The 12,767-nt window shown below is 36.2% G+C and overlaps 1 protein-coding gene across 13 annotated transcripts in view; it reads left to right on the plus strand.

Moving 5' to 3' along the window:
* The window catches only part of SOX5 (SRY-box transcription factor 5), a 1,089,507-nt gene that overhangs the window by 857,094 nt on the left and 219,646 nt on the right, over nucleotides 1–12,767 (plus strand). For all 13 annotated transcript variants that reach the window (XM_066354437.1, XM_066354444.1, XM_066354418.1 and 10 more), the window contains 2 exons: nucleotides 3,416–3,588; nucleotides 9,479–9,547. In XM_066354437.1, coding sequence (XP_066210534.1) covers nucleotides 3,416–3,588; nucleotides 9,479–9,547 — 242 coding nt within the window. The remainder of the gene's footprint in view (nucleotides 1–3,415; nucleotides 3,589–9,478; nucleotides 9,548–12,767) is intronic.

Consider the following 12,767-nt stretch of genomic DNA (forward strand, 5'->3'; position numbering starts at 1 on the left):
ACAATCCTGCTGACACGGGCATTGGACTTCTAGCCAATACACTTAAATTTCTGTTGTTTAAGCCACCCAATCTGTGGTATTTTGTTATGGCACACCTGGTAAACTAATACAGAAATTTTGTGGCATATGCTTAAATCTTTACTAATTAAGAGTATTGTATCCAAGAAAATAATGATGGTGGTTTCTTTTAAAGGACAATTTTGAGAAGAAATCTTTCACTTAACACCCGTTTATAATTACTGATTACTTGCTCATGTGAACAAAATAATATTAAAATAATTTAAATTAAAAAACAGTTATTTTGTGAAAAAATTGTGATTAGTTGATATAATGGATAATAGGGCTGAGTAGTAGAAAAGGGAATTGGTAACTATTTTTTTTTTGTATTTTTCTAAAGCTGGAAACGGGGAGGCAGTCAGACAGACTCCCGCATGTGCCCGACCGGGATCCACCCGGCATGCCCACCAGGGGGCGATGCTTTGCCCATCCAGGGCATCGCTCCGTCGTGACCAGAGCCACTCTAGTGCCTGGGGCAGAGGCCAAGGAGCCATCCCCAGCGCCCGGGCCATCTTTTGCTCCAATGGAGCCTCGGCTGCGGGAGGGGAAGAGAGAGACAGAGAGGAAGGAGAGGGGAAGGGGTGGAGAAGCAGATGGGCGCCTCTCCTGTGTGCCCTGGCCAGGAATCGAACCCGGGACTCCCACACGCCAGGCCGACGCTCTACCACTGAGCCAACCGGCCAGGGCCAATATAATTATTTCTTGCTTAGAAAATTGTTTGGGTGACAGTACTTTAACAATGGAAGGAGAATTTATACATGTTATATTTTAAAACAGAGATATCTATTCTACATCTAGAAATCAGTTGCTAGGGCTGGAAGACAAGTTTAGGGCTGGAATATAACCTTAATATTTCATCAACTTGAGGTAGTATCCACTGTAAGAAACAAAGATTTTGAAATATACAAAATAAATGTTTTTGAATTGTTGAAATACAGAGTTAAATAGTTGAATTATGTTAGCTAGCTCAAGGCCAAAAAAAACAGAGAGTGGGACTAGGATGATAAAGAGCATTTATCAGTGGGTAGAAGAGGAAGAACTAGTGAGGAAGGTTGAGAAGAAAAGGTTAGTTAAGTAGAAGTTGAGATACAGTGGAGTTGTGTCTGAGATGTCATTTGAAAAGGTCAAAATGAAGGGAGGTAGGTTAAATGTTCAAAAAATTTGAATTGCATAAGGACTCAAAAATTAGTTTTGCTTTACATTTCAAGTAAATCTTATTTATGTCTATCTTAAGTGAAGTGAAGATTTTGTTAAGATTTCATACAGATGCCAGAGTGATATTATTTTATATTCATTATCAAATAAATGTATTTTTTTACCCATTGAAATATTAGTTTTTAAAATGCACAATACCACCTTAAGCTTTTAAATTATTCTTCCACATATTTATATGGAATACACTTTTCTAACTAATATGTAAATAATAGTAACATTCTTCATTGTAGAAAATTTTCTAAATATATATATGTGAAGAAAATATTGAAATGATCTATAATTCCATCACCTAAAAATAGATACTATTCTAGATATATTTTCTCCTAGTTTTTATTTTTTATGTATAGATATGTGTGTGCATTTCTGGTGTTTATACAGAAGTCTCATTTCTACCCAACTTTTTCACTTAAAGATTTCCATCATGAACAAGTTCCCATATCATTAAAAATTCTTAAATACCTTTTTATAGATGAAAAATACTCTAGCATATATATATTTCTTAAGTATTTTATCATTCTCATTTGACATTTAGATAGTATCTAATATTTAATTTAAAACACTTATTAATACTTATCTTTATTTCCTATAGTTTTATTGGGTAAGAAATTTGAAAATTTTTACATTGAATATGATGAGGATTACAGATATGTATGACTTTTTCTAGTGTGTGTCTTAGAAATGTTGCAGCAATTTATTCCTCTATTGACATCGTATGACTATGTACATCTTACCATCATTTGAATATTTTTATTTAGAAAAACTTCCCAGCATTTAGATATGTTAGAATTATAATTGCAATAGTCATATAGTTATTATTCTTAGAGTAAATGTTCACCTTTTTTATGAATCTAAATATCTGAGGTATATTAAATTATTAGTGATGATCTAATGGGCACCTGCAATGAATAAGGCAGGGTGTAGAGGCATGAGTCAGGAATTCTTTGCTGGGTGTTTCTAGCCTATGCAAATTGCATTAGAAACTTAATTTTCATTCCAAATGGGCACATGAAAATCATAAGCCACTAACAGTAGCTGCTACTTCTTTAAAAAGCACATACTTTTTCAGCATAAATTTTTAGGGAGGAATGTAGTGCGATGGAAGAGGATGATTGGGTTATAACAGATTCTTCTATCTAATTACATATACAGGTGGCAAATGCATTATTAAAATAGTGCTTAGTGTCTTATGTTTCAAGTGAAAATTATAATTGAAAAGTATGTTCTCTCCTTCCGCCAGTACTTTACCATAGGGGTCTTGTCTGTCTGGCAAATTCTACAAGAACAATTAAAAGTGATAATGCTTCTGTTTCAGTGAACTGCTCACTTTTCTGGTATATCAAAGAAGTACTTTAACCTGACTAAGACTGACATGCTTTAAAATCTTGAGCATACTATTTATTTTAAATGACTCTGTGAGTTATCCGACTTTTGTATTTAACTGTAATCATATGTGACCATAATGTAGTCTTTTTTATTTCCAACCGTATTACATTGTTTCATGATAGACTAAATTTATGTTCTCAAACTTGAATATTTTCTCTGCTAGGTATATTCTGTTTTTGAAGACAGTCTGAGTGGCATATGAGAAAACTAATTTAAAACTTGATTGGGCAATAGATTTTCCTCCTTTTAATGTAAGATTTCTTAGTTCTTATTCCTCCAGATTTATTTTAAGGAATCATATTACTGATTGATAATATAACCTTGAACGCTTAGTAATTACGGTTATAAAATTTTCACATCTTTGTATTGCCTCTTTAATTTGATTTAAAAACTACTTCAGTCCAGGAACTGTGCTTTAGACTTCTTTATGTTTCCATCATGCCCCAACAGAGAACATTAAAAATAGTACCTAGTCAGCCTATAGTTTTCTTTTTAATATACTTGTAAAATAAAAGGGAAAAAAGCTATGGATTATCACTCATCATAAATAAAGAATAATCAAAATACTTATTTATTCTAATATTTTGTTATAAATTAACCCTTACTTATTATTGCTGAGCTAAAATCTAAAAGATAGTAAGTATATGTTGGTATGTTGAACCTTATTTTTTGAGTAGTTCTCTAATACAACAGAATCATTATCATTGAAATGTTGCTCTCTTCTCATTTCTTGTATATTTGATTGCTATTTGATTTTCAGGAACTCCTGAAAGCCTAGCTGAGAAGGAGAGGCAGCTCATGGGTATGATCAATCAGCTGACTAGTCTGCGAGAGCAGTTGTTGGCTGCGCATGATGAGCAGAAGAAACTGGCTGCATCTCAGATCGAAAAACAGCGCCAGCAAATGGAGCTGGCCAAGCAGCAACAAGAACAGGTGAGTAAGAGCTAGGACACAGTCAAATTCCTCAGGCTTTGTTTTGCTGCTATTTTTGTCACGCTCCTAGGCATACAAAGACCAATTAAAGCCTCTCTCCCCTTTCCCCCACATCAATAAATAAAAAGGTGAAACAACAAAGCAAACTCTGATCTGAAGAAGGTCATCAACTGCTCTAGCGGTATGAAACATGGAGGTAATTATATTCAAGGTTAAATGAGAGACATACCAAAAAGAACTGTGGTGAGTCAAGAAAACATTTCCAGTCAGGGACATTAGGAAAAAAATTCATTAAACAGTTGTTTGTTATGAGCTTTGAAGAATAGGTAGAATTTACCAACTGAAGTAAATTTTTAATTATGGGGCAGAAATTTTAGATAAAAGGGAAGAGAGTGAGAATCTATCCTAAAATAAGGTCATGACCATGGAAAAAAGAAGAAAAGAATAAACAGGTGGAAGTGTGAGAGTTAGTTGAATTTTTTGAGTGGACAAAAGGCAGAGGTTAACGTGTTGAGCTTAGTAACAGGGAAATTTAGAGGGAGGGCAACTTAAGTTTTATTCATTTGTTTAATCAAATGCTTCTTGTGTGCCAATCTGTTAACTAACTGCTGGGGCAGCCTCACTTAAAACAGAAAGACAAAGCCCCTAAATTCTAGTGGAGAGAGTTAATCAACAAAGACAAAGAAAAATTAGCAAAATACAGTGTGTTTGTAAAGTCATGGTGCACTTTTGACCGGTCACAGGAAAGCAACAAAAGACGATAGAAATGTGAAATCTGCACCAAATAAAAGGAAAACTCTCCCAGTTTCATACCTATTCAGTTCAGTTCAATGTGGGCTCACACACAGCTTTTTTAGGGCTCCTTAGGTAGCTATCCTGTATAGCCTCTACAGACTCGTCACTAACTGAATGGCCTACCAGAACAGGGTTTCTCCATCAAACTGCCGGTTTCCTTCAACTGCTTATCCCACTGAGTAATGTTATTCCTATGTGGTGGCGCTTCGTTATAAACGCGCCAATATTCACATTGCACTTTGGTCACAGATTCAAGTTTAGCAAGCCACAGAACACACTGAACTTTCCTCTGTACCGTCCATATCTCGACTGGCATGGCCATGGGCTGCATACACAGTGTTACATCATCATCTGTGCATGCACACATGCTGCCACATCATCCTACAGAAACTTGGAGGGTTTTCCTTTTATTTGGTGCAAATTTCACATTTCTATCATCTTTTATTGCTTTCCTGTGACTGGTCAAAAGTGCACCATGACTTTATGGACACACAGTAATTTCTAGTAGAGATAAGTAATTTGAAGGAATGTAAGAAGAGTAATTTAATAAATACCTATTTGTATGGTTAGACAGGTGTTCTCAGATAGGGTGACTGGATCTGGTGATTAAACTTAGATCTAACTGACATACAAGAGACAGCCACATTCATATCTGGGCCCAGAGTTATTCATGCAGAGAAATGGCAGGTTTATAGGCCTTAAATTAGAGTAGTGGTGAGATCATGAGAAAATGGACAATAACTAAGGGTAGATCCTTGGTAGATACTGGTATATAGTCACTAGAGAGAGTAAAATGAAAGAATCCAGAGCCAAGAAGCTACTAGATTTGTCATTTAGATTCTTATTATGGGCCTTTAAGAGTGTGGTTTCTATGGAGCTTTAGTAGCAGAAATCAGACAATAATAACTGATGTGTAGAAGAATTGATATGTAGTGGGAAACTGGTGACAAAGCATAAGAAGTCTTGCTTAAAGGAAAATTGGTAGTAATGAGAAGGGAAGATAGAAGTTGTCTTCAGATGACTTACATATAAACTTGGACTCACCGTCCACAGTGGAGGAGAACCATTGGTTAGTCAAGGGTAACTAATACTATAAAACCATCTAAACAACTCTCAAAATGCCAACTAGCATAGCTGGAAGAGGTAAAGAAATGTTCAGATTCTATTTGAAGAGATCCCCTTTCAATTTATTCTCTCTACCTGGTTGTTCATATCTGCTTGGAAGATGACATTTTTATTTGTAATGAAATGCCTTGTCACTTTCCTTCAAGATATATGGCCTTTCAAGTTATTTTCTTCAAAATATTATTGACTATGCTCTTCACTTCTCTTGCTTTGCCCTATAATAAAACAGTTTAGAATGCTTGCCTGTGACAGCCTAGATGTGCACCACTCTTTTCTTGTGTTTTTTTTTTTATAACTCTCCATACCTTCAGATATCTGAATTCTAGAAAATTCTAGGAGCCTCTGAAACTGTAGCTCAGATGAAGATATTTTTTTGTAAAGAACCCCCACTCACTTAGGTGGGTGTGAAAACACCCTTGTTATAACAAAATCTCAGCAATCGCTTAATGAAGAGCAAGGTTCCTTTCTCCCTCTTTCACATTCTGGCCCATCTCAAAATGTCATCACAGGATTCTAGAATTTTTTACTTTCTCTGACATTCTCCTAGAACTTTAGAAATCAATCATTAAGGTCTTCCAGAATGCCTTCTCTGTACTGGAGCGATCCTGGACAAGGATACCTAAATAGGATGAGAGGAGGTCCTTCCCAATAGCTGCAAGCCAGGTTGCTGGAGCCCAGCAAGCCCTCCCAGATCCTCTCTATCGAGGAGAACCAGTACACAGCCACCACTCTGTGGTTGTTGATCTTTTCACCAGATACAGGTTAGGTTTCTCTCCTCTTGAAAACTTATTTACTGCCTCTCCTTCTGACACTGCCTACTTAATACAGTGTATGCCTACTCTGTACACTCGAATCTCCCTCTGACAGCCCTGAGATGTTAGGGAGCCTGTTTGCTGACCAGCCTTCCCATCATTTTCTGAGCTCCACTCCACATACATCTATTCAACAAATATCTTTTGAGGACCAATTTGATGCCAGATTCTGTTCTACTGACTGGGCTTTGGCAAAGAATTAAACAGACAAAAATTTCTCATGTGTTGAATTCTAGTTGGGAAGAGCTAGACAATAAATAAAAAAGTAAAATTTAGTGACTGTTGAAACAGATTATGGTGAAAATAAAGCAGAGAATTAGGGATTTTAATTCCTGATACAAAGACTCTTTTAAAGCGAATAATCAGTGCAGACCATATTGACAGGGTACTATTTGAGTAGAAACTTGTAGGAGGATCAGGGGGTGAATGATAGGAGGATCAGGGGGTGAATGATGCACTTATTTAGGAAAAGTGTTTCAGAGGAAGGGAAAGCAAGTCAGAGACCCACAGACAGGAGTATCTTTGGGAGGTAGGAACATCCTTTGTGTGTTCCATAGACAAGAGAGCCGAGTGACAGAGTGGAGTGACAAAGAGAGGAGAAAGAGGAGATGGACTCAGAGAGTATCCGGAGGCCAAATCATAGTGGGCTTGTAGGTATTACATGAACAGTCGTCTTTGCTTTGAGTTGAGACAAATTGTTTCGAAAAGGTAAATAACATGGCAACATATTTTCAAAGGATCTCTTCAGATGTTGGGTTATAATTGGCTGAAGCTATCAAGGGCAGAAGCAGAAAGAGCCAATGGGAAGCTATCACAACAATTCAGGCAAAAGTGAACAGTAGCATGAAACAGGAAGTCGTGTGAAATAGGAAATAGGAAGTAGGATGGAGGGGTGTGATATGGTCAGTTTCTGGATAAATTCTTAAGATGCTAAAAGGATTTAAATATCAGCTGAAATATTGGTACGTGAGAAGGGAGAAAACATAAAGAAACAAGTGAAACTCCTTTTTCTACCTTCTCCTTTCCTACCTTTCTTCAGAAAAAATAAATATATTTTTTACTATATTTCTAAGATTAAAGAAAACATTGAAATAATTATAGCCCATAAGGGAAATGCCAATGTTCGTAGGGGAAATAAAATGTTCACTGTTCCACAATGTAGACCCAGCCCTTGCAAATTGGTTCCTTGATTTATAGTAAAGGACTCTACTTCTATCATATTTATCCTGAATTTTTAGCTTTCTGATACTGAAATTAAGGAAATATACCCTTGTAATGGAAATTATAGTGATGAAGATAAAAATCAGAGCTTATTTGTAAGAGAGTGATATTACTTTCTCATGAGTTTTCCCGCCCTTTCTGATACAATAAAGTGTTTAAAACTTTCTTCTCCTCCATTTAAGCAGCATTCTCTACTCCTTTTGCTCTAGGCTTTTCATGAATAATGGGCAAAATATACATGGTCCATAGCATAGTGTGTATTAAGTAAGAGGATGTTATCAGAGCAAATAATGAGGTGATTGTGCTGGTCTCTGACTTGGAAAACAGTTCAGATGACCACACTGAGGACTAAGTCCTGAATTTGGTTTTGAATCTGTTGAATTTGAAGTACTTTTAGGAATGCCACTGGATAAATGGGTCTGCAGCTGGAAGCAAAGGCCAAGTCTAGAGAAACAAATTTTATAAGCACTTTGCATACATATAGAAATAGGTATTGAGGGGAATGAATTAAATCTAAAAGTAAGGTGTATAGAACTACAACATTGGATAAAGCCTTTGAAGGTTACTGGGAAGGACTAGACTGACAGGTAAAAACAAAACCAGGAAAATACGATTCTTACAAGCCAAGAAAGGAGGTTCAGGTTCACTGAAAGAACTTGAATGTTGAATTCTGGTTAAAGGTCAAAATGTAAGAATTAAAAACACTTCAGAATTTTCTTAAAATATTTCCATTGATTTGAGAGAGAGAGAAAAAAAGAGAGAGGGGGGAGGAAGGGAGGGAAAGAGAGAGAGAGAAGCATCAACTTGTATTCCACTTAATAGTTCCATTTAGTGTGTACTCATTGATTGCTTCTCGTAAATTCCCTGACTGGGTTGAACCCAAGACTTCTGGCATGCTGGGTTGATGCTTTATCCACTGAACCACCTGACCAGGGCCAAAACTACTCAGAATTTAAAAATAGTAGTGACTGGTGACTTTATAAAGAATAATTTGAGCCCTGGCAAGTTGGCTTAGCAGTAGAGTGTTGGCCTGGCATGTGGAAATCCTTGGTTCAATTCCCAGTCAGGGCACACAGAAGAAGCAACCATCTGCTTCTCCATCACTCCCCTTCCTCCTTCTCTCTATCTTTCTCTTCCTTTCCTGTAGCCATGGCTTCGTTGGAGCAAGTTGTTTCCAGGCACTGAGGATGGCTCTATGGCCTCACCTCAGGCGCTAAAATAGCTCAACTGCTGAACAATGGAACAGTGGCCCCAGATGGGCAGAGTATCACTCTATAGGGGGCTTCTGGTTGGATTCTGATCGAGGCATATGCAGGATTGTTTCTCTGTCTCCCTGCCTCCCTACCTCTCACAAATATTAAAAAAAAAAGAAGAATCATTTGAATTGAGAAGAGGAACAGAAACCAGAATGGAATACAATAAGGATTTGGCAGTTTAGAGGTTTCTAGAAAGCAGAAATGAGGACAGTGTTTACCAAAAAGCAAACAAACAAACAAACAAACATAAAACCCAAAATGTCATTAAGCAATAATGCACCTGACAATACTTTGTGCTACTTTGAACTCCTTGGTCACAAAAACCCATTTAATCAATATTCTCATACAAAACAGCTAAAAACATCAAAGAGTGTAACTTCTTAATATATTGCCAAGAAGTGGGATTTTTTAAAGTAATGTTTCATACGGGATTAGATCACTGTGGTAGTATCTTAGGGCTTCATTTGTTTTAGCCCAAAAGAACTGTAACTGTGCCTGAATACTGACTGTCTTGTTTGATCCCACTCAAGAATGAATTGCTAGTACTGAAGAATCACCCGCACATCTACTTGCATCATCTTAACAGCCAGTGTCAAACCAGCATAGAGCAGCAGAATATTGGTAATTTCCCCCTCGGACTACAATATTCCTTAAAATTTTTCATGTGCAATTTCTCCACAGATTGCCAGACAACAGCAGCAACTTCTGCAGCAGCAACATAAAATCAATTTGCTTCAGCAACAGATCCAGGTCAGAAATCATAATTTCAAACATACTTCCAATTAAGAAAATATATAAATATTTTGTTTCTCATTCTTAGCTAGGCCTAATGTAAATGATCTGCAAAGTAAAAATTACTTTTAACCAAATTAATGACATGTTGCCTCCTGTGTCCGGGAGCTTTAGTCTAAGCAAGCTAACAGCAATTTTCATACCATTTCGAAGGGAATGTTAGAAATGTTTTATGTCCTTAATTGTTAACTGTTTAAAATATGCCTGTTACTGTTCTTAACGAGGGAGGTACAGGAGAACCAAAGCAGAAAGGTGCAGAAGGCTTTCATTTAGACCAGCAATTTTCAACAGGTGTGACGCAAGAATTTTTAAAACCAGCGCTCCCTGACTATTTACTCAGGGGCACTGACCTCTTTTCCTTTAAATTGTCAAATAAAAAAAAAAAATGGAACAAGCCAATACAACTGTCACTGTCTGATATGAATGAAACCAAATTGTATATTTTTGGTCAGATCAGGAAAAAAAAATATTTTTGGCATGCCACAGAACTTTAGTAATTAATTATGTGTGCTGTAAGGTGAAAATGGTTGAAAATTGTTGATTTAGAGCAGTGACAGTGAGAACTTTTACTGTATGCTCATGAGCCATGTGTAATAGAGGTAGTATGTTAGGGAACATAGTGATTTGATGTTCAAGTGGAGTCTCACTCCCCCTTAGTATTGCTGGAAGAAACCAAGACTGAAGGCTCTAGAACCTCCATGTTTTTAAGTGAAAATTTACAGAGATGAGGAGCATTGATAAGGAGGAAAGAAAGCAACTCTATTGGTAACAAAAGGAAAAAATAACTTGCCAGGGATGTTCTGTCTCCACCACATGCTAGCTGCATGAACTTTGACAAAATTTAGACCCCCTTCCTGAAAATTTTATTATATGTGAACATCATAAATAACAGAAGAAAACATGTCAAAATTATTTTATTCATTTGTTAAACATGTTTAAACTCTTTTGTCAACACTGTTTATTCCATTTTATCTAATTGGTCAGGTATGCTCAATTTCTTTATCCTGGGTTAGGTAGCCCACAGGGTTTATCCATTCCTGTCCTACCTGAGATTTCAGAGGACTTGCTGCAGCCTTAGTGAGACAGAAATATTAATGAGATTATCCAACCAAAAGTCTCCATCTTCCTTAAGTGTAATTATGAGAAGCACATTTCTAATGTGAGATGACCTCTCAGTTTGTGCCTGAAGTGTGGTTGTTCAATGGTTTAAAGCTGTTCATTGGATTACCATGTTTAGTCTAAGTATGATGAATATGAATATAGTTTCCATTGATAGTGTTAGGTTATCTAGAGTTAAAATGTTTTTAATTGTTAAAAACCTATGAATAAAACTCTCAGTATCAATCGTTCTAAATAAGATAAAATTCCATAATCAGTGATATTGCCTTTTGCAAATCACTTGGTTTTACTGTAATGTGATGCGGGTACCAATGGTTTTAAATTTTTACAGTTTTTATGAAATTGAGAGAGTCCTTTGTTAAAGCATAATTTTAAAATGTTTCTAAACCCATATTATAAAAATGAAGAAGACTAAGTTTTGTTTTGACCATTTAAATTAGCCAATAACTTCAGTTTCTATTTTTGAAATCTTTCATAATTATGAACACTAAATTCATAATGTGGGTGTTAAGCTGTTTATAATGACCAAATGTTAAAATGAATGGATTCTTACTCCAGAGCTTAGAGCACTATAATTTTTACCACAGTATTTTGAAAATCAAGTGCCTTAAAATGATCTGTGTTAGTCTAACCAGGCAGTGGTGCAGTGGATAGAGCATCAGACTGAGACGCAGAGGACCCAAGTTCAAAACCCCAAGGTCTCAGACTTGAGCGCAAGCTCAGCAGCTTAAGTGCAGGGTCACTGACTCTAGCATGGGATCATAGACATGACCCCATGGTTGCTGGCTTGAGACTAAAGTCACTAGCTTGAGCAAGGGGTCACTCACTCTGCTGTAGCCCCCTGTTTAAGGCACATATGAAAAAGCAATCATTGAACAATTAAGGTGCCACACGAAGAATTGTTGCTTCTCACGTCTCTTCCTTCCTGTGTGTCTGTCCCTACAAGTCCTTCTCTCTGTCTCTGTCAAAAAAAATAAAATAAAATAAATAAAAATAAATTACTGTGCTACAGAAGATTTGATAATAAAGGTTGTACTCCAGAGAGCTGAAGCCAAGTTTAATGACTTGCCCAAGATTATACAACTAGGCCCAGGTAGAGGAAGGATCAAATTTTCTGCCTGTAAATAGAAGTTTTGCTAAGTAAGCAATTTAAAAGCTGAGAATTTCTATTTGATCAAAATGTTAAGTTGCTGGCTTCCACTAGTCACAGAGTGGGAAAAAAAATGCCAGTAGTCCCTAAAGGGAATAATGTCACCCTAATAATAATTTGGGGAAAACATTAAGAGAGATGTTGAGATATAATATCTGAATATCTATGTAATTATCGTCATTCTAGTTTTAGTACAGATAAATGGTACTGATGGAGTTAAATCCCATCAGGCTATAATTTTAAAAAACAGTTTGGGAAGTTGGGAATATTTCAGGTAAAAAATAAATACTGAGCAAGACTGACAATCTGAAAGGAAATTTATTTTCACAGCTTTGAGTGTATTCATTAAGTAAAAGCATAGTTCTAAAGCATATTTTATAAATTGTTAATTTGGGGCAGTCTTACAAGCACTTAGTAGTTATGAAAGTCACAATATATTTAAAATAGTCTGTTGAGAGATTATTTAAACAGCTATGGGAAGCACTTATATAGTGGCATGTATAGAAATAAAATATTAAAATGTAGAATAGACTCTGTTCTTACTCACATAAATCCTGACCATATTTCTTTTTTAAATGTTTTCTCTGCCTCCCCCCCCCCCCGCCCCACACATACACTTCCTCCTTTCTCTTGGCAGCCTAAGACAAGGAGGAAGAAGGATAAATAAACATCAGACCTGATACAGTAGAAAACAAATCAAATATATAACAAGTTTTATTATAAAATGTATTTTAGTCAATGCATACATAAATACTCACGTAAGAATTTACCATAGATTCAATTTTCCTTGATACCTGAAAATACTTATGTATTCTGAATTAGCTCTACCTTTTTCTCTCTTAAATTAGGAGCTTTCGACTTTGTAGAAATAAACATACTACCAATTGACGTTACTCCTCTTGGTTGCAT

This window comes from Saccopteryx leptura, chromosome 1 (genome assembly GCF_036850995.1).
Source record: "Saccopteryx leptura isolate mSacLep1 chromosome 1, mSacLep1_pri_phased_curated, whole genome shotgun sequence".
Taxonomy (NCBI): domain Eukaryota; kingdom Metazoa; phylum Chordata; class Mammalia; order Chiroptera; family Emballonuridae; genus Saccopteryx; species Saccopteryx leptura.